At 66.0% G+C, this 20,339-nt stretch overlaps 3 protein-coding genes across 3 annotated transcripts; 2 read left to right on the plus strand and 1 right to left on the minus strand.

The window, feature by feature from the left end:
• Positions 1-1,092: 1,092 nt before the first annotated feature.
• PPDPF (pancreatic progenitor cell differentiation and proliferation factor) lies at positions 1,093-2,572 on the plus strand. The gene is made up of 5 exons (XM_053671285.1): positions 1,093-1,182; positions 1,612-1,692; positions 1,828-1,905; positions 2,001-2,097; positions 2,181-2,572. Exons 2-5 carry the CDS (start codon positions 1,638-1,640, stop codon positions 2,287-2,289), a joined length of 339 nt encoding a protein of 112 aa, XP_053527260.1. The 5' UTR covers positions 1,093-1,182; positions 1,612-1,637; the 3' UTR covers positions 2,290-2,572.
• LOC119055356 (protein-tyrosine kinase 6-like) lies at positions 2,461-9,316 on the minus strand. Its single transcript, XM_037153559.2, has 8 exons — positions 9,054-9,316; positions 7,347-7,468; positions 6,843-7,003; positions 6,232-6,385; positions 5,477-5,638; positions 4,587-4,768; positions 3,971-4,124; positions 2,461-3,778 (listed from the first exon to the last, which is right to left on the minus strand). The coding sequence occupies exons 1-8, from the start codon at positions 9,281-9,283 to the stop codon at positions 3,591-3,593; spliced, it is 1,353 nt and encodes a 450-aa protein (XP_037009454.2). The 5' UTR covers positions 9,284-9,316; the 3' UTR covers positions 2,461-3,590.
• A 6,517-nt stretch (positions 9,317-15,833) lies between these two features.
• Positions 15,834-18,540, plus strand: FNDC11 (fibronectin type III domain containing 11). The gene is made up of 2 exons (XM_053671139.1): positions 15,834-16,151; positions 16,915-18,540. The coding sequence occupies exon 2, from the start codon at positions 16,918-16,920 to the stop codon at positions 17,890-17,892; it is 975 nt and encodes a 324-aa protein (XP_053527114.1). The 5' UTR covers positions 15,834-16,151; positions 16,915-16,917; the 3' UTR covers positions 17,893-18,540.
• The last annotated feature ends 1,799 nt before the right edge of the window (positions 18,541-20,339 follow it).

Below are 20,339 nucleotides of genomic sequence, written 5' to 3' on the forward strand. Positions count from 1 at the left end.
AGATCTGGAGAGCCCCGCGGAGGCTGTGGAGTCTCCTGGCAGCATCCCCCTGAAGTCCCCGCAGGCCTCCCAAGACCCTCCCAACCACGGGAGAAGAAAACTGCCCAGCCAGCCAGGCCCCAGACAGCAAAGAGCCAAACTTCCGAAGCTGCAGACTCTCCCTCCCTGCAGGGGAAGTTGGGGCTCCTACCGGGTGAGGAGGCTGGGGGTGGAAGGCTGGTCTCCACACCCGAAAGGAAGTCCATCTCCTTACTGACATGCCAGGGTGTGGCAGGGCCCCTGGCACTGTGGGGAAGTGTTCTGCGGTCGCCCCAACAGGGGCCTCTGTGCCCTGCTACTGGAGAAACCCCCAAACAGCAGTTCTCCACACTCCCACTCAAGTAAACCCCTCTGCCTGTGCCCTGCCCTGCACACCCCACCCTGGCCTTGCAAGCTGCTGGAGGCAGGCTGGAACTGACAAACTGCGATGTTGTCGTCCAGAGCCACCAGAGATGTCAAGGGGCCCCAGTGGGCTTCACCAGTCTTTGAAGGGCCGCGAAGAGCAGGCCTCTGACTGGGGTGCTGGGGCATAGAGCAGCCCCTGGGTACCAGCCAGAGCCCACGTCTGGTGGGAGGGCGGGCAGATAAGCAGAAGCCCCGTCTGTGCGGAGCGAGAGGGAGAGTCGAGGCCGAGGACGGGAGCCCGGCGGAGGCTGGGCTGCGGGGCCTGACCCAGGGCTGTGGGCAGCGGCAGAAAAGGACCGGAAGTGCGGGGGCCACTGTCCGCCGCCCCCGCCGCATGCACAGGCGCTCAGGTGGAAACAGGCGGGACCAGCGGGGGTCCGAGAGGACGGCCGGGTCGGGGAAGTGGGGACAGGCTCTGCTCTGGGACGGGGCGGAGGGTCACGTAACGCCACCGCGCCGCCCGGGCCACCCCAGGTCCGGTGGATGCACCGGGGCTGAACTTCCGCCTCAACGGAAGGCCCGGCCCAACCAGGGGGCGTGACCTGAGTGCCCCCGCCCCCCGTGATGCGAGCGCAGAGAGGGGATAAAAGCTGGCTCGTTCGCGCTTGCGCACAACTGCCCAGCTCACTCGTCGGTCGGCCTGCTGCGCTGTCCTTTGCAAATGGGCTCCGTGGCCTAGCGCCCCGCTTCCCACCACCCGTGATCGCGCGCCGAGGTCCGCGAGGGGTCGCCGCTGAGGTGAGAGCCCTGGATGGCCGTGGGCGGCAGAGACGGCTGGTGCACAACGCTTGGCGGACAGACCCGAGAGGGACCGAATGACTCGAAGACGGGCGGGGCGGCGGGCGCGGGAGGGAAAGCGCGAAGGGCAGGGAGAGGGCTGCGGGGCCGTGCGGGCCGGGTCCCGGGGCCGGGGAAGTGGTGTGGGCTCCGTGTCCTCCCGGAACCCGGCCGATTCCCGGAGGTCCAGACGGCTGCCCGGTGCACAAAGCGCCATTGTTCCACTCGCGCAGCCAGTTTGCGCTGGTTGGAGCCGTAGGCGGTTGGCTTGGCTGGGTAAACAAACCCCGTGCCACCGCCCCTCCCAGGGGTTCAGGGGGCAGACCAGGAGCCCGGTTATTAAGTGGGGCAACCGGTTCTTAAATGGGCTCCCCGCCCCCCCGTGCACAGGTTTCCACCAGTCCACAAGCAAGAGCATGGCAGCCATTCCCTCCAGCGGCTCGCTCGTGGCTACCCACGACTACTACCGGCGTGAGTAACCCCCTGGCTGTGCCCCCGCAGAGCTGCCTAGGGCCCTGCCAGCTCCAGCCCTGGAGAAGCCTTGAAGAAGCCCCGGATGTGCGGGGAGTAGGCTGCGGGCTGGGGCTGACTGCCTCTTCCCCCTAGGTCGCCTGGGCTCCACTTCCAGTAACAGCTCCTGTGGAAGTGCGGAGTGCCCTGCGGAAGCCATCCCCCACCACCCTGGTAAGTGCAAGGTCTGCTTCTCTCAGTCTCCGCAGCCATTGGGAGGGGTACCCAGGAGTGGGCTGCAGCCCGTGACCCCACTATGTTTCTCCCAGGTCTTCCCAAGGCTGACCCAGGTCACTGGTGGGCAAGCTTCTTTTTCGGGAAGTCCACTCTCCCATTCATGGCCACTGTGTTGGAATCCCCAGAGCAGTGAGTCCCCCCGCCGGGGGGCCGGTGTGGGAAGTGGGGGTCCCCAGGGAGCCACCTCTGACCACGCTCTGCTCCCTCCCCAGCTCGAAACCTCCCCAGGTCTCCAGCAGCGTGATCACCTGTGACCTGGAAGCCACAAGGAAGCCACCTGGCAGCCAGCCCAGCAAAGTCAACATTGGGCCTCCATCCTGAGTGGCCGCCAGCAGCCACCAGGCTTCCAGAGGCGCTAGGCTCCTTGAGCCCCTCCACAATCCCTCCTGCCCCGCCTCTCCCTTCCCCTCCCTACCCGGAACAACACGCAGGCTGTGGCAGGCAGAAGTAGTCCCAGCTTCTTTCAGATCAAAACAGCAAAACACCAAAAAGGAAGTTGAGGGAGTCCTACTCTTTACTACCCAAGCCACGTGTGAGCCTTCCCTACATCCCGTAACCTCGTGCCTTGCACCAAGTGGGAAATAAACATTGAGCGGCCAGCGTCCCTGATGGCACCTCTATCTGTGTGTCCCAGGCTGTGGGAGATGTCACCCAGCTGCCCCATGTCCTGGTGGGGGTGGGAGCTGGCCCCATCCACTGGGCCTTGCTGGGGGTGTACTCTGAGGCTGGCCAGGTTCCCCTTCTTCAGGAGCTGTTCTGGTGAGGAGGGTAGGGTGCCTGGGAGCAGGTGCCCCTGCTCAAGAGCTGCCCCTGAGGTCCTGTTGTCTAGGGGACACAGCCCATGGCTCCTTGGCCTCTGGGAGGCAGGCTGGACCTCTGGCTGTGGGTCTGTGACCTATCAGCTGGAGGGGACCTACGCCCTTTAAAGGACCTTGATGAGGCCCCTTCAGCACCAGGGAGGAGGACAGAGGCTGTCCCAACCTTTGTGGGGCAAGCCCTGGGCAGTCTTCCCAAGGTGTCACTTCTAACCCCTTGTAGGGGCTCCAGGCACTCAAAACTAAGGCTGAGGGTGGGGGGGCAGGGGTGCTTCATAAAAGGCACTTTGTATCATGGGCAGCTTGGCTTTGGGCAAAGTCCGACTTGGGGAACTGGGAAGGGCAGTGGGACCGTCTGCCTGCCTTGGGTGCTCTGGCCTCCAGTGGCCAGGGGAGGGCAGCCCACACGGCTCCCCCGCCACTCTGCTGCAGACCCCGAGTGTGTCCATTGAGCGGCAGCAGTCCTGCCTACCCTGTGTGTGTCCACGCAGGGTGGGGCAGCCTCATCCAGGCTGCCCTGTGCTGGGGAGACTAGGCCTGGGTCTCCACGATGGACCATCCCAGAGGGCCCAGCCCTGATCCTGGCTGAGCTGGTAGCTGGGGTCAGAGCCAGGGACAATTCCATTCCTGTCGGGGAGAGGCTGGCCCTGCTCAGACTCACAGTCAATCGGGAGGGCCCGGCACACTCCTGGTCCTGGGGTCTCAGAAGGGAAGGGGTAACCTAGGCTCCAGACCACGAGGGGATCTTCTGCCCAGGGCAGAGCAGTCCTGGCTGGATTCGGGCCCGGTGGCAGGGTGGGCGCTCCCTCAGACAGGGTTCTCGTACCTGGCGAAGCTGGAGAGCTTCTCCTGCAGGGCTTTGAAGCAGGGCCTCTGCCCTGGGTCCCTGTGCCAGCAGCTGAGCATCAGCTTGTAGGTGGTGGGCGGGCACTCCGTGGGGCAGGGCATGCGATAGCCTGCGTCCACCCGCAGGAAGGCCTCGTGGTTGGACATGCCTGTGGAGAGTGGGACGTGGGCACTGGGGGAGGCTGAGGCCCTCCCGGAGACCTGGGGCCATATTTGCCCTCTGCACCCCCCCACGCTCACACCTCAGGCCCTCCCTCTGGGCTGCACCCAGGCACGCAGAAAAGCACCCAGGTGACGCCCCCTCCTGCCCTGCCTGGTCAAGAACACTCCGGTCCTGGTACCTGGATAGGGCACCTGCCCCCTGCTGAAAATCTCATGGAGGAGAATCCCAAAAGACCAGACGTCAGACTTGATGGAGTAGAGGCCCTGGGAGAGCGCCTCAGGGGCCGTCCACTTATAGGGGACGTTGCGGTCACGCGAAAGGTAGATGTCCTCCTGCAACAAGACACGCCGGTTGGGGTGGGGGGCACCTGTGCCCACAGGACGGAAGGCATGGGGAGCTCTGCATAGCCAGCAGGCCCCTCACAGAGCACGGGCACTGTCGGGACACAGGAGACAGACTGGCCTTGGGCCTGGGGGTGGGTGGAGGACAGACAGGTGGCGGCACTGGGAATTGGGGGACAGGAAGAGCGTGGCTTCTCCCCAAGGGAGCCCTGATGGGGAGCTGTGTGAGCCCTAGTGGGACAGTGACCTACAGACGTGTTCACGAGTTTGCAGATGCCCAAACGATAGCTGAGGGGCCACCATCAGACAAGCTCGGAAAAGTGGACAGTCATGGTCTGCCCGCCCTGCTGAGCAGCCTGTCCCCCGCCCATGCTGGGTGGCTGCCCTACCTCTGGTGCTCCCTGGACCCAAGACCCCACGGGGACCCAGCACCCTGCCCCACCGAGGTCCCACCTTGATGAGCCTGGCCAGCCCAAAGTCCCCCACTTTGCAGACATTGTTCTCCCCCACGAGGATGTTTCTGGCAGCCAGGTCCCGGTGGATGTAGTTCTGCAACTCCAGGTAGCACATGCCCTCGGCCACTTGCTCAGCAATGTCCAGCAGCTCCAGGACGGGCAGCGCCTCCTCGTCGGACTCTGTGGGCAATGGGGCCGGGTCAGTGGGCCGGCCAAGGGGATGTTCCATGTCAGCCCACACTCGGCTGTACACATCAGCGTGCTTCCCTGTCAGGAACCTACAGGAAGGGGACGGGACACTGGGAGTGGGTGCAGAGACGCCCGTCACAGTGACAACAGAAGCCTTGCACCCAGCGGTCCACCAGCTCTGTGGCATGGGGTGTGCAGATGGTCACAGGCCCCATTTCTGAAGGACAGTTACTGACCAGGAACACCGCCTGTGACCATCCTGCTTCTGTGAGCCAGTCTGCTTTAGAGTTCCCAAACGCGGGTGGGTGAGTCGACCCCCAGGCGCAGCAGCACGGGCTGGACGGCGCTCGTCCGACAAATCCCACCTGGGCTGTCAGAATGTCCCAGACACGGGGCCACTTGGGGCCCTGGGCCCCTCAGCCTGTCGGCAGCCCTGTGTGCTGGGCAGTTAAGGAGACCGAGGAGACTGAGTTAAGGTGACGAGATGGCGTGGGCAGCCTGGGGCGGGTGCAGGAGACAGGAGGCCCCGTCCCCCGCTTGCCCTGGTTTGCTCTTCCTCAGATTCCCACAGCGGACATGCTGCACTCCCCGCCAGGTGTGTCTCACTTCTGCACACCGCACAGGCCTGACGAAGGCTGTCCGCAGCGGGTGGGGTTCCCCCCTGTCCTTCCAGCACCCTTCCGGCTGCCGTCTGCTCACCCCGCAAGAGCTCCAGCAGGCTGCCCTTGGCCATGAGCTCCGTGATGATGTACACGGGGTCCCCCAGGGACGCCACGGCGTACAGCGCCAGGATGTGCTTGTGCCGCAGCTTCTTCATGGCCTGCACCTCCGACTGGAAGGCCTGCTGGTGCAGCAGGTCATCTGGGGCGGGGGAGGAGCGGCCTCAGTGGGTGCGGCCCCATCCACTCACCCTCCCTGGATGCCTGCTGCCAGGCCGACGCAGCCCAGTCCCTCTGTGCCCCAGCACCCCCCCAGTGACTCCGTGAACCCTGACCATGCCACACCGACCCAACGTCCACCCAAGCCAGGGGTGCCCCCATGCACCCCGGGCCCCTGGTTCCCTCATGGGGGACCCCAACCCTGTGCCTCCCAAGGAGGCTGCAGATGAGCCGTATTTCCCGCAAGCCAGTGATTTTGACGGCTCTCTGTGTACATTAAGAAGGTAATGTACAAAGGGTAACAGGTTCGATTCCCAGTCAGGGCACATGCCCGTGTTGCAGGCCAGATCCCCAGTAGGGGGCGTATGAGAGGCAACCACACGGTGATGTTTCGTTCCCTCCCTTTCTCCCTTCTCCTCCCTCTAAAAATAAATAAAAAATTTTTTCAAATGTTTTCAACTATCAGGAAAACGTCACCCCGTACTGCTTGGGGGCCACATGCAGCCTGTCCCCCACCCCCACACAAGTGAGGTCAGGGGCTCCTGCCGGTGGGACTGGCGGGGCGGGACCACTCACCTCGGGCTATCACCTTAATGGCCACTCGGACCTGGTCCTTCCAGAGCCCTTCGAATACCTCCCCGAAGTAGCCGGACCCCAGCTTCCTGCAGAGTGTGAACTCCTCCCGGGGCCGCTCCCAGTCGGCACAGTGGGGCAGCGGCTCCTGCTCGTGCTGGAGGGACAGGCGGGCACACCCCATGGCCCAGCCTGTCCTGCGGGGGTTCCCTCGGAGCCCAGCAGGGGGAGCCCGTAGCCAATCCTCCAAGGCAGGACTGCACTGGTTTCAGAGGATCCCAGGGGTCCCTCACTGCCTGCTCCGGGCCTGAGACACGGGCCCAGCTGCCGCTCCGTTCCGCTGATGGCGGGGGGCACACGGCCCTCGTGCAAGAAAGCCGCACTGGACGCAGCAGGAGCGTCATGACCCCTTGCCGGCCCACAGGTGAAAGTGACCGGCCAAGGGCGGACCACTCTCCGCTCGACCCACCACTCCCAGTTCTGTGGGGCCCCTGCTTCCAGACACCAGAGTCCCCTGAGTCCCACACCCACCCTGTGTGACCCTGCGTGACGCTGCAGGTCCGGTCACTGAGGAGCCGAGGATGGAGGGCCCCAGGGGGCGGTGAAGGGCCTACCTTCCAGCAGGGCTGGGCCAGCCGCAAGCCATGCGACAGGCTGTGGGCCCGGTGGTGGTGCACGAGCTCCGCCAAGCTGGGGAAGGACACGGCCTCGTTGAGGTGCAGCCGGCCCGCGCGCCTCCAGACCTTGTAGTGCCGGACGGAACCCCTGTCCCGCACTGGCGGGGGCAGAGAGAGGGCGTGTGAGCGGGCGGGCCGGTGGGCACCACCCGGTCTCAGAGAGTGGTGGACAGGCCAGGGGGTGCGTGCCAGTGGGTGCCACTCCCGGCGTCCCACCTGGTGGCCTTCCCAACAGTGACAGGAGAGAACCACAGGGACAGCCGCCACCACAGGGTCTCTGAGACCCCCAGAGAAGGGCTGTGGTGTCCTGGATGGCACAGCCAGATGCAAGGGACAGGCCAGAGAAGCCAGCTCTCCGCAGCCCCAAGGAAAGGTTTAGGGGCAAAAAGACGCCAAGCTAAGCCCAGAGACCCCCGCGGAGCCAGGACGGGGCTGCCGTACCCGAGAGGACGTAGTCGGCACCCGGCTTCTCGCTGACCCGGATCAGGAAGGCCCCTGGCTCGTTGCCATCGGCCTGCAGCCGGTGCAAGGCTTCTGAGCGGGAGATGCGGCCGAAGAACCACCTGCAGGGCCAGCAGTGGGTGGCAGAAGAGGTCCTGAGCCCACACTGAGTCCGGTCTGACCCCTGCCCTGCCCACCCTGAGCCCCAGCTGCTCTCTGATACTTTCTCCCACCCGAGGTGCCCCTGCCCATCACAGAGCCCAGAAGTCCCAAGTGGCTGGTTCTAAATGGCAGGAAAGGCCCTAGTGACCTGGAGAGGGGAGAGCAGGCACCTCCCACCACCCTGTCCGGCGGGGGGGGCACTGTCTGCGGTCAGAGCCCCTGACCCAGGGACCTGCTCTCCACCCACAGGCCCACGCTGATGTGGGTGCTTGTGTGACCCAGGCCACAGATGTGCCCTCGAACCAGGGACCCAAGCAGCTGCTGTGTACCCAGGACAGTGTTCACACACTCACGTCCACACATGCACTTGTGCACACACATTCACACACACGCACACGGCCCACACACACATCTGCACATACATGCATTCACACACATGCATGCAGCCCACACACATGCATTCACACACATGCGTGCGGCCCACATACACATCTGCACACATATGCATTCACACATACACGGCTCACATACACATCTGCACACACATGCATTCACACACATTTGCACGCACGCACACCCTTGCCCAACCCAGCACACCAGCTGCCGGCACGGGACGTGGGTGAGTCTGGACTCCGGGTATCAAGGTAGGGCCCGCAATTCCCCGGGTGACCCCTGCTGCCAGCGGCTCTGACCTTTGCACCCCAACCTCCCTCCCCGAGCTGTGGGAACTCGGGCCCCGCACAAAAGGCCTCTGCCCAGGGCGGCCCGTCCTGCACACCCACAGGGCTCCCTGCTCGCCCTCCACCCAGGCTGCCTCCCTCCACACGGCTGCCCTTGGGGCCCGGGCGTCTCCTCCAGCCAGGCCCACGCTGCACCCCTGCCCACAGTGCTGCCTGCCACGCAGCATGAGCTCGGGCAAGGCGGGCCGACGGGCAGGGACTCTGGGATGGGGGAGCACAGAGGCGCCTCAGGGCTCCTCCTGCGGAGCACCCCTCCCAGGACCCAGCTCAGAGATCATGAGGTCCCCGCACCCCAGGCAGCCCCTCGGGGTGGCTGCTGCCTCCAAAGCCTCGGAGCCAGGGGCAGGGTGGCGGGGAGGCCGAGAGCAGATGCCTGCCGCCCACGCCCGAGAAGGGCGTGTCGCAGCGACCTTCCTCCCTCCCCAACTGGGTCACACATCTGGTTCCAGTTGTCTGAAGGTGGCTCCCCAAGCCCCAGTCCTGCCCCCGGTCCCGCCGACCCCAGCACCGCCAGCTTCAGCCTGTCTGTCCTCTCTGGGTCCTGGCTCCACAAGGTGCCCATGGGGGGCCCCGGGGAGGGGCTGCGCGCCTCTGCTGCCCCCACCCCCAGGTGTCACCCAGCAAACACGCAGTCACACTCCTGGGACCAAGACGTCAGGATCCAACCCCGAGCCCCCACTGTTCCTCATCCCAGCTCCACCCCTGTCCCACCCTCGAGCCTGGCCACCGGGTGGGGAGTGCTGTCAGGGGGCTGCGGGGCGGGGGCGGCAGCTTGGTGGCCCACACAGACCACAGGGACACTCACGGCTCTGACTCCACCGTCTCCTCCTCAGCCAGGTAGTTGTGGGGCACGTAGCCCTCAGCCAGGGCCCCGCCCTCTGCGTCCAGCCGGGTGGCCCACCACCACTCCTCCTCCTTCCTTGTCACCCAGAACAGGTCCCCTGCCCGGAAGCTCAGCTCCTCATCCGTCCGGGCCTCAAAGTCCCAGAGGCCCACGTACCTGGGGCCCCGAGGGGCCTGGTCCCGGGACACCATGGCTGCCGAAGCGGCAGCACCCGGCCACCTGGCCTCCCCACCTGTCACTGGGCTGCTACAAACACGGTGGCTGGGAGTGGTGGGTGGGCGGGGCCGACTCTGACAGGCCACCCTCCCCTCCCCCAACCCCGCCCGGCATCCAGTGTCTTCCCAGGACGGGCGTGACAGGGTGACAGGCAGCTCTCTGCCCCTTGGGCTGTCAGCCCCAGCTCTCACCTGTTCCACCCACCCCCCTCCCTGGGGCCAGGTCTGGGCGCTGCTGTTGCCCACCCGCTGTGGGAAATGTGCCCGCCAAGCAACCGTGGGGTGGGGGGCCTGAGCCCGGAGGGAAGGTCGATGGGGGTGCCCTGCTGTGACAGGACCAGAACCTCAGCAGTGACGCTTGGAGTTGCGAGGGCAGAGTCACGGACGAGCCGCTCCCTTCCTTCTCCTCCAGGGCCACTGGACCCCTGGGGACAGACGGACACCAGGCACAGAGCAGGTGGCTGCTGGAGCCCAGCTGGAGCCACCGCCCTTCCCTCCCTGAGGCACGTCCTGCAGCCTCGCGCCACCTTCACGCCACGGCCCCCGTGCCGCACACTCCCTGACCGCGGCCGCAGCGGGCAGCCCGGGACAGAGCCCGGGTGGGGCCGGGGGTGTGGGGTCAGCCTGCTGGCCTGACCTGAGCTGCGTCCCACCAGAGGGGCTGCCAGAGACTCTGTGCCGGACAGGAGGACAGTGAGGACGGAGGACGGTGACACTCCCTGTCGGAAGCGTCCATAGAGAAGACGGTGACAGCCCCGCACACCCCCTCTCGAGCGTGTGCTGTTTAACAAGGTCACAGACGTGCTGTGCTGGGTGGCCCTGCTCAGTCCTGACCCAGCCTCGTGGGGAGGGGACAGCAGGGACGTCGGTGGGGACAGGGCTCTGCCCTCCACCTGCGCACCAACACCCTGCCCCGGGCCTGGCCTGTGTGTCCACACCCAGGGTCTAGAGTCCCTGGGTGCAGATGTGCAGGGACTCTGCGTCACACCAGGAAGTGAGAGTTTCGGACTGAGTGTCCCGGCTCCGCCCGGAGGCTCTGGAGAGCAAACCTGTCCAGCGTGTGGTTGATGAGACACCCGAGATGACCCCCACGCACGCCTGCCTCTCGGGGCCGTCACCGCGCCCAGCACATGCCTCCCCTCCGAGGCTGCCTGCCCAGCCCTCCCACATTCACAGCAGCTCCCAGCGAAGAGGCTGCACCGTTCCTGGTGGCGGAGCCCTTGCCCAGAGGGGCCCCTTGCTCCCCCGAAGCAGAGGAACTTGCCTCCAGCCCTCACCTTCTGGGGCCCGAGCCAGCTCCTTGGCCCTGCACAGCATGCAGGGGTCAGCGGCTGCAGCCTGGGGTCCCAAGAAACTCAGACCAAACCTTCCTGCCCCCACCCTCCACCCAGGCTGGGGCTCCACAGGGCCCCTGCCGTCCCTCGGCCAGACCTTCCCACCTCGACCTCCGGCTGACCTCTCCACCCCACTCCACCCTGAAGTGCCTCTGGGGGAGCAGTCACTCATCTGCCCTCAAAGGGCCTGTGGCCAGTGGTGCCCCACAGGGTGGCCTTGCCTGCCTCTGTCTTGACAAGCCTCAGGGCAATGGCTGCCAGCGTGGGGCTCTCAGGAGGGTGGGGGCCAGGGGCCCTGAAGTCAGACCCCACGCACCTGGCCCCCTGTGTCTCCACTGTTCATCCGTGGTGACCCCATGGTGTCCAGAGCCTCCCTCCTTACTCGGCGACACCTCCTTTGGCTTGAAATCAGTGCTCCGGGTGTACGCACTGCAGGCACGGTGCTTCTGTCTCCCCAGAGAGCTTGTCACCCAGGGGCCCGCCCCCCACACCACCCACCCTGCACCTGGCCGGCATCCTGGCCTGGGACCACTGAGGCCCGGCCGCCACGGACTCCCCAACCACGAGAGCCACCGGCCAGCCCCCCCACAGCCCCCCAGCCCCTGCCTGACCTTCCTGTGGTCGGACCCAGCGCGCCCTTCCATCTCAGCCCAGGGAAGTGTGTAGGGCCGTCCACACAGCTGGGGGTTCTCTGCCTCTGGGTCCCCTGTCCTGGACACCAAGACGCCCTGGGTGGGGGGCCTGAGCTGTGATAAACCAGCTGGTGGGCCACCCCGTCAGCTCCAGCTCTTCTCCAATCGGGGGCTGAGGCCTGTGCAAGACCCATGTCTGTTCATGTCTGAGTCCACACGTGTTTACTGAGCGCTGCCTCTCTGCACCCACAGGGTTTGCACACAGGTAGCCGTGTGCTCGTGGGAGGTGGTGGCCACGCCCCACTGGGGCCCAGGGCCGGGGTTGGGCTGGGAGCCCCCCACACCAGCCCCTTCAACAAGACCCGGAGGGGCTGTGGAGAAAACTGGGAAGCCAAACCTGCTGCTCTTGACCCTGGGAGGGCCTGGAGGGCCCGGGTCTCTGGACCCAGGCCGGAGGGCTCAGGGCGCCCCTGCCCAGTTCCCCTGAGGCGGGAGCAGACTCGGGCTCCACCCTATCTGCCCATTGAGTCCCGCCCCCTGCCGGGGACACAGCCACGCTGGGCAGAGGGCGCCAGCCTCTCCTCTCCGAGCTGGCGTCTGTGCGCAGGTGTGGCCGGGGGCCCTGCAGGCCAGGGGTCCGACACCCGGGATGAGTTGAGGCAAATGTTGCTGTGGGGAGGGGTGGCGCGGCCCAGCGTCCCCAGCATCCAGCACCCTGGGTCATGTGAGGGTGGGGGCGCAGGTGCCCTCGGAGAGTGCCCAGCCTCTCCTGCAGTTCGGCGAAGGCAGGCTGCTTCCTGAGAAAGGGTTCCCTGGCTGCGGGCTGCTGTTCAGACCGGGCTTGGGGGCAGGATGGCCCTCTAACCCCTGAGACACACGACAGATGGCCACTCCCCACCCAGCCTCTGGGGCATCTTGTGGGCGGGACTTGTTCCTCCGTGCGCTGGCCACCAGGGCTCCGGCAGGGCCTCAGGGGCTCAGGGAGGGGCAGCCCCTGCGACCTACCTCTGCCCCCCACCAGGTCCAGGCGGGAGAGGCATTGCTGCCCAGCCTGGGATCTGAGCCCAGGGCCAGCTGCATGGAAGGGCCTGGCGGAGGCTGGACCCTCCACGCCCTGAGGCAAACCGCCCGCTGCCCAGGTCTCCCAGCACTTCGGGTCGGGCTCGGGGAGCAAACCCCAGCCGGCCGGGTCCCAGAAGGGGGCCCTGGGGCGGGGCCTGTGGGTGGCCTGATCTTTCTGCCCAAGCCTGTCTCCCTTAGCCCGGCCGCTCAGGCACCCAGGGTGGTAACTGAGGCCCAATCCGCACTCCTTCCGCCCCCACCTCAGTCGACACCCAAATGTTCGCTTCCTGTGCTGAGTGAACCCCACATGCAGGCACGAGACTGTCCCCCACTGGCCCCAGAGAGGCAGCAAGTTCTCTTCTCTGCGCTGCACCTTGGGGGCTCCCCACCACACACCTGGGGGGCAGCTACTGTTTACAAACTGGGGAGGCAGCCACACAGTGAACTGGGGCGGGCAAGGGGCCCGAGGGGCCGGCCACTCGGCGCAACTGAGACCCATCCTGTGTGTGTGTGTGGGGGGGCTGTTGTTAAGACATTTACAAACACAGACCTGGGGGTCTGGAAGGGCCTGTGGCGGCCCCTGTCCACCACCTACTGCCCCTGTCCACCACCTACTCCCGGAGTGCAAGCCTGGACTTTGGCAGGCAGGTTTCCCTCCATCCAGATACAAGGCCCCTCCTCCTGGGAAGCCAGGCCCCGCCCATCAGCGCCAGGGGCCTCTGCGGGCTGAGGGAGGGGAGGGTCCACTCTCACTGACGACTCCGCTGGGCACTCCAGGTCAAGCACTGAGAACGGCACACGCAGCCCTCCTGCAGACTGCCCACCCCCCAGAGCGGCGGCGGCCTCGGGCCCTCAGCTCCTTCCTGCCAGGCAGTGGGGCTCTCCTGCTTCCTGTGGCCTCCCGCCTTTGCCCAGCCCCAGGCCTCCTGTCAGCCCCCCTAAGAAGCCCAGACAAAAACCCCCATGGTGGGCTGAGGTCTTCCTCCTCCTCCAGGTGGGCAAGCCAGCTTCTGTCCACCCCTCCTCAAGGTCTCTGTGTCGGGAAGTAGAAACCAACGCCGCCCGCCCCCTGCCTCCCCCAGTTTCAAAAGAACTGGCCTCTGGCCTCTGTCTCCAGGTGATGAGGACAGAGGGAGGCAGACTCCTCCTCCTCTGTGGGGGCAGAGGGCTCTCCGAGAAGCACCGGGCGCAGCCCCGCCCCACAGCTCCCTCCCCCACTCTGCCCTCTGCCCTGCCTGGAGACAGTGCTGATCCGGGTGGGGCGCGGGGGTCAAGTGAGGCGAAGGCGCCCGCAGCTCTGTGTGTGGGCGGGCCATAGTGTTCCGGGCTCCCTGGCCGTAAGCGCAAGTGCGGACCTCTCTGCCTCAGTGTCCCATCTGTCAGGACACCTCGCACACAGCCACACGGCGAGGACGCAGACCAGGTCTGCTGGGCTGAGCAGGGGCCCCTGCGTTCTGGCTGAGTACCCCCCACGGGCCACCCGAAGGGGCCTCTGCTCAGGTGTGCTCCCCCCCCACCAGGGCGGTCACCGCCCGCCCTTGGGGCCAGGGTCACTCTGCCAAGGGCAGCGCAGCCTGGTGGCCAGAGGCAGAAAGCAGACAGGGCCGTGGCTCAGAGAGGATGGCCGACCGGGGCCGCACAGCCCACCGGGCGGGACGGGTCCCCAGGCCTCCACATGCAGGGCAGCGCATGCACAAGGCTCTCTCTCCAAGGAGACAGGTTGGGGCTGGGTGGTTGCCAGGGGACGAGGAGGCAGGGGACGGCGGGAGTGGGCACGGCGGGATGAGGCCGGGCATCCTGCCCTGCAGGTCAGCGGCACTGCCCTGCTGTCTCACACCGAGTTTCTGCAAGAAACCGGCAAAGGGCTCCCGGGGGCCCCTGCAACAACTGGGTGTGACCGCAATGATCTCCAACCAAACGCTGAATTGTAGCCTGGCTGATGCGGCTCCATGGGCTGAGGGCCGGCCGGCCAGCCGCACCCTTCTGTCTGGTTCCATTCCCAGTGGCCCACAGGCAAGGGTTGCGCCCAGGGTCCCCAGTAGGGGGTGCAGGAGAGGCAACCACACATGGATGTTTCCCTCTTTCTCCCTCCCTTCCCCTCTCCCTAAAAATGAGTCAATAAAATCTAAAATAAATAAAAAATAACAGTTTAGTGCAGAGGTCCAGGATGCGCCTGGCCCAGGAGGGGGCGCTGCTGTGCGCCCACCCCCTCTCTGCAGGTGGGCTGCAGGGCGGAGGGGGTGGTCTTCCCCACCCTTCCGGCTTCAGACAGCACCCCTTCCAAACAGTCCAGCCCTTCCCCTCAGACCCTTCAATAACAACAGCCCTTATCGCTGCATGAGAGCCCAGGGCAGGGCCAGGAGGGGTCGCCCAGAGGGGTGGGGGTGCTGGGGGGGGGGGCTCTGGCCACAGAGCAGACTGGGAGAGGACTCAAGAACAGGGGCCAGGTCCTGGAAGGGGCCCCGTCTCTGACCTCTGAGGGGCAGGCGACAAAGACGGCATGGGGTGTTCCTGCCTCCTGTCCTCCTCCTCCCCAAGGTGGGCAAGGGGCTCCTGGGGTGTCAGACTGACTGCTGCCGGGGGAGACCCAGGCTGCTGAATATACCTTCAAGGGGCTGCCTGGGGCTTGGTCCAGCCCCGTCGGAAAGGCACCTGAGTGGGACAGAAAGCCTGGGGTCCACTCACTGGGGCGACATGTGCCATCCACCTACCAGTTCTCAGGGTCCCTGCCTCTGGGCAGCTGCCCCGAGGGGTTCCCAGGGCCTTTTGGCCACGGGCAAAGCAGGGGCACCCCTCCAAATTCCCCACAGGCTCCCACCACCGCCCAGAAGCCCCAAGGCAGCGCTGCGCCCGCAAGACCACGCAGGGCCGCTGCGCCCTCAGTTGTTCCTCCCTCAGACTCGCTCGAGCGCGGGGATTTCGGGCCACGGGCGGTGTGTGTCTCCCGGCTCGGCGGAAGGAAGAGAGCGACGCCCAGGGACAGCTCCTGGGAGCCGGGACCAAGCGCGGAGCCCGGGGCAAAGGCCTGGCTGAATCTGGCGGTTCCTCCCGTCGGGGCCCTGGGAGCACGTAGCACGCCCCGCGCCGTCCACTCGCAGCCCCTCAAGGACCCGACCGCGCGGAGTCGCCCCCGCAAGCCCGGAGCCTCCGCCGCCCCCCGCCCCCACCCCAGGACCCCGCAGGACGTCACAAAGGCCATGGATCCCCATGGCAACAGGCTGGATGCCTCGGCGCGACGCCGGGCGCCCCCACTCTCCGCAGTGGAGCCGCAGAGCGCCGCGCATTCGGGGCGGCGGGGCGAGAGGACGCGCGGAGTGGCTGGGTGAGGGCCGGGGGGCGGGGAGGGGCTTCGGTGGGGGGGAGGTCTTAGGGGGTGGGCCTGCGGACGAGGAGGCGCGGCGGGTGCAGAAGGCGGGGCCTCCGGGTCGGCGGGCCTCAGGGCGCCTGGCAACCCCGCCCAGGAGTTCACTGTGAGCTTTTCTACCTGGGAGACTGTTGTGGACCGGAGACACCCCTGACCCGTGGCCAGATCCAGGGGCAAGAGTTCTCTCCAGAGGCCAGAGAAGGACTTAAGGCCTTAAGTCCTGGGGTCCTGGTGGGCGGGCAGCGCACCCCACACACCCTCTCTGCTGTGCTAGGTCCTGGTCCGGTCGCTCTACTCCAGGGCCGTCAGAGGCTGACCTTTGGGGAGGGAGGCAGCGGCCTCCACAGTACTCTGCCACCTAGCGGTGCTTTCGGAAGCTAGCCACTCTCCCTGTTGGGTCTTCCTGCACCTGGTCCACCCTTGGGTTGCTGGGACACTCCGAGCTTTCCCAGGTGAAGCCGTGGGGCTCTGGGGACAGCTGGGACCTGGGACAGCAGCTAGGGAGGATGGCTCCTTCTCCAAGGAGCCCCAGCTTGCAGCGACAGTCCTCATGGCCTTGTGGCCTCCCCAGCTGGGCCTGGGTCCCCAGCTGCACCTGGCAGTGGGGGGCACTGACACCCAGAACCGGGAGCTGGGGGTGCATTGTGGCCCAGAAGGAGGTCAGGCTCCGGGGTCCGTGGTCGGCCTCCAACCCAGCACTGAGGGCAAGCTACAAAGCGTTGGACCCTCTGGCTCCCCATCTGTAAGAAGCCTTGGGCGTCCCCCTGGCGTCGGGGAGCTCCAGGCCACAGCAGGGGCTCGGTGACCGGGGCTGAGGCCTGGGGACACCCCGCCTCCCCGCTGGGCCTGGTCTCCAACTGTGCAGGCTTGGGGTGAGCCCGGCCCTTGTCTCCGTGCGGGCCGTGAGGTGTGGGGGGCCTGGGGATAGTAGCGACCCCACGGGGACCCCGGGGCTGCTCAGGCAGGGTCGCACTGAGGCTCAGCTTCCCCCATTTCAGACGAGGACCTGAGCTCTTTCCCAGACCACACAGCTGGTCAGCTGCTGGGGTTTCTGCCCAGGTCGTTCTGGCCCCAGAGCCCAGTCTGGGGGTCAAAGGGACTGAAGCCACCTGCACACACAGACACCGCCCCCAGGGAGCCCAGGGTGGGGGGTGGTGGACAGTAGAGGCCAACCTGACTGTCCCCTCACACCCCGTCCTCCGCCCCTCCCTGCAGACGATGGCCTTCCAGGTGACGGGTCCGGACAAGGTGCAGCTGAACCGTCTGCAGCCCTTCCTGGACCAGGAGGAGGTGGAGGAGGCGGAGGACGGGCAGCTGCTGGAGCCAGAGGCCTGGAGGACCTACACGGCCCGCCGCAACGCCCTGCGGGAGTTCCTGACCTGCGACCTGAGCCCCCACCTGCTGAAGCGCCACCACGCCCGCATGGAGCTGCTGCGGAAGTGCTCCTACCACGTCGAGATCCTGCCCAAGCACCTGGCCCTGGGCGACCAGAACCCGCTGGTGCTACCCAGCACGGTCTTCCAGCTCATCGACCCCTGGAAGTTCCAGCGCATGAAGAAGGTGGGCACCGCGCAGACCAAGATCCAGCTGCTGCTGCTCGGAGACCTGCTGGAGCAGCTGGACCAGGGCCGCGCCGAGCTGGACGCCCTGCTGGAGTCGCCGGACCCGCGGCCCTTCCTGGCGGGCTGGGCCCTGGTGGAGCAGCGGCGGGCGGACCTGTCCGCGGTCATGGACAGCTTCCTGGCCTTGATGGTGCCAGGGCGTCTGCACATCAAGCACCGCCTAGTGTCGGATGTCGGCGCCACCAAGATCCCGCACATCCGGCTCATGCTCAGCACCAAGATGCCGGTCATGTTCGACCGCAAAGAGTCGGTGGCCCACCAGGACTGGGTGACCCTGCGCTGGTTCGTCACCATCCAGCCGGCGGTGCCGGAGCAGTTCGAGCTGCGCTTCAAGCTGCTGGACCCGCGGACGCAGCAGGAGCACCTGCAGCGCGGGCTCATCCCCGTGGCCGCCTGCAGCTTCGAGGTCCACAACCTGCTGCCCAGCCGCCTCTACAAGTTCACCGTCAAGAGGGCGGAGAGCTACACGCTGGTGTACGAGCCCTGGCAGGACAGCCTCACCCTGCAGACCAGGCCGCGGACCCCGGAAGGGCCCGTCCCTGGGCGGCTGGGCAGGCCGGCCCGCCCCTGACCACAGCTTCCGAGAGATGATTTTTAGTCTTTAGCCGCTAATAAAGAGGAGTAGAAACTCACTCACAGTCGAAGAAGCAAACCTACTTAACGTCCCAGGGGCAGCCACAGCCACAGGCACGCGTCCCCCAGCTTGGCCCACCCCAGGCCCCGCGGCTTCTCCGGGGGGGCCCCCGAGTCTCCCAGGACAGCGCACCCCTGGAGTGAGAAGTCTCAGCCCTGGCGTCTGGGTGCCACAGCCAGTGACGACAGCAGCTCCCAGGGTCTCTGCCCCTTCGGCCTCTCCCCATCCCTGTCACCAGCTGTGCAGCCTCGGAAGGCACTGGCTGTCCCCTCAGGGGGCCCACAGCCCTGGCCAGACCCCGCAGGCAGGCAGGCCCCAGCACTCTCGACCCCAGCTTCATCGGGATCAGGGTCCCTGAGGCCTAAAGGACATTTTTTTTTCTTTTAAAGTTTTTATTTATTTTTAGAGAAGGGAAGGGAGGGACAAGGAGGAAGAGAAACATCAGTGTGTGGTTGCCTCTTGAATGCCCCCAACTGGGAACCTGGCCTGCAACCCAGGACTATGCCCTGACTGGGAATCGAACCAGCGACCCTTTGGTTCACAGGTCGACTCTCAGTCCATGAGCCACACTAACCAAGGCTAGACATTTTCTTTCCAAAATGGCAATAAAAGTCTTATCTTTTCTCCAAATGAAGCTAAAGTTCATCAGCACCCCCATCCTGAGGTGGGTGAGGGTCCCAGGCAAGGAGACGTCCCAGGGACACAGGCTGGGACTTCCTGTTTGGGGGCGGCCCTCCCCCCAACCCCTGGTGTCCAGCTCTTGTGGGCAGCGGCCCCCTGGATGTTGCCTTGATAGCCTGTCCTTGCCCTGTGGTGTGGTCATGTGACCCCGGGGCAGCCGGCAGCTTCCCTCCTGGTGCACATGCTCATTTCCAGATGAAGGTGGTCACGTCCAGCCCCAGGGGGGCCGCACTGTGTGCCCTGGCTGTGGCAGAGGACAGCAGGACCTCCAAGAATCACGTGGCGTGGGACCGGTGGTCAGAAACGGAGCCCCTCTCCCACTGACAGAGAAGTGGTTTGGAGGAGGGTCCCCGACTCTGCCGGGGACGCCCCGGCACCCTCGCCCCGGCTGTGGGCCCTCTGAGTCAGGTGGGGGTTCAGCCTGATGAGGTTCCTTCAGCCTGTCCGGCCCCTGGCCATCCGTGTGCTGGACATACACATGCTTGACATACCATCCAAGGTCAAACCAGACTCCCGCTGTGGCCCTGCATGGCCACGGGACCCTGTCCTGCATGGCTCCAGCACTTCAGACACAGGGTTGGGGGGCAGGGGCCAGGGACTGAGGTCACAGCAGTCCGAGAGAGGGGCTGCAGCCGTGGGGTGCACCCCAGAGGTGCATGCGGGCACCCCAGCAGGGGCTCCCTGGTCCTGGTGTCTCCAGCCGATGGCCTGGTCTCCCGCCCTCACCCAGACTGGCGGCTGCCCAGAGGCAGCAGGCCCCGTTCTGCCAGCAGCTCCCCGGTGCCCTCTGGGTGCAGTTTTTTTAATAAATATTTTATTTATTTATCTTTAGAGAGGAAGGGAAGGAGAGAAGTAGAGAAATATCAATGTATGGTTGCCTCTCATGAGTCTCCTGCTGGGAACTGGCCTGCAACCCAGGCATGTGCCCTGACTGGGAATCGAACCGTGATCATGTGGTTCGCAGGCCCACGCTCAATCCACTGAGCTACACCAGCCAGGGCTGGGTGCAGTTTTCAAGGCCAGAACAATGGTCTGTGCCCAGCTGGCCCGGCTGCCCTGCCCCTCTGGGCCGCCCTCTGCGTGGAGCTGCCTTCCCGCCCTCTGCACCCCCAAGTCCAGCCAGGCTTCCCCACAGCACCCTTGGGGCCCCGACGCCCCCTCCTCTGGGAAGCCCTCCCTGGCCCCAGGCTGATGGGGCCTCAGCTCCCAGCCCGGAGGTGCCATGGCTGCGGCAGCACAGCCCTTGTGCAGGTGAGGCCCCCCGACTCCCTGGAGGCCTCAGTGAACATGCAGGACCCAGAGGTCAGGGACCCCTTTCCCTGCGAGTTCTCTTTTCTGACCTCCCGGCGGCCATGCCTTCCTCTGCAGCCCGGCCCAGGGGTAGGGCGGGGGCACCGGGGGTTCAGCCACACACACACGTGAGCAGCCCAGGTTCACGTGTGGTGCCCAAGGTCAGCAAAGGACCTGCCGGCAGCCTGGACTTAGACTTTGGGTCCAGACCTGCCTAAGGTCAGAGTTCGGAGCGCTGGGCAGGCCTGTGCACCTGGACAGAGCCCGTGCTGGTGGCCTCTCCTCCCGGCCGGCCTTGCTGCTTCCTCTGTCCAGGCAGTTGGCCCTCATCTGGGGCCATGTCCTGGGCTGCGGCCTCACCTCAGAAGCCACGTCGCAGCCCAAAGCAAGAGGAAGGGCCCCTTCTGAGGCCC

Source organism: Artibeus jamaicensis, unplaced genomic scaffold (genome assembly GCF_021234435.1).
Source record: "Artibeus jamaicensis isolate MK-2021 breed Jamaican fruit bat unplaced genomic scaffold, CSHL_Jam_final contig_685, whole genome shotgun sequence".
Lineage (NCBI taxonomy): Eukaryota > Metazoa > Chordata > Mammalia > Chiroptera > Phyllostomidae > Artibeus > Artibeus jamaicensis.

What these genes read in the sequence shown, in the direction of transcription:
- PPDPF (XM_053671285.1), top strand. Translation starts at nt 1,638, where the DNA reads ATGGCAGCCATTCCCTCCAGCGGCTCGCTCGTGGCTACCCACGACTAC. An exon ending in TACCCACGACTACTACCGGC is followed by an intron (nt 1,693 to 1,827) that starts GTGAGTAACCCC and finishes TCTTCCCCCTAG; the next exon opens with GTCGCCTGGGCTCCACTTCC. An exon ending in AGCCATCCCCCACCACCCTG is followed by an intron (nt 1,906 to 2,000) that starts GTAAGTGCAAGG and finishes TGTTTCTCCCAG; the next exon opens with GTCTTCCCAAGGCTGACCCA.
- FNDC11 (XM_053671139.1), top strand. Translation starts at nt 16,918, where the DNA reads ATGGCCTTCCAGGTGACGGGTCCGGACAAGGTGCAGCTGAACCGTCTG.
- LOC119055356 (XM_037153559.2), bottom strand. Translation starts at nt 9,283, where the DNA reads ATGGTGTCCCGGGACCAGGCCCCTCGGGGCCCCAGGTACGTGGGCCTC. An exon ending in GAGACGGTGGAGTCAGAGCC is followed by an intron (nt 7,469 to 9,053) that starts GTGAGTGTCCCT and finishes CTGGCCCTGCAG; the next exon opens with GTGGTTCTTCGGCCGCATCT. An exon ending in GGCTGGCCAGGCTCATCAAG is followed by an intron (nt 4,125 to 4,586) that starts GTGGGACCTCGG and finishes GTCTTGTTGCAG; the next exon opens with GAGGACATCTACCTTTCGCG.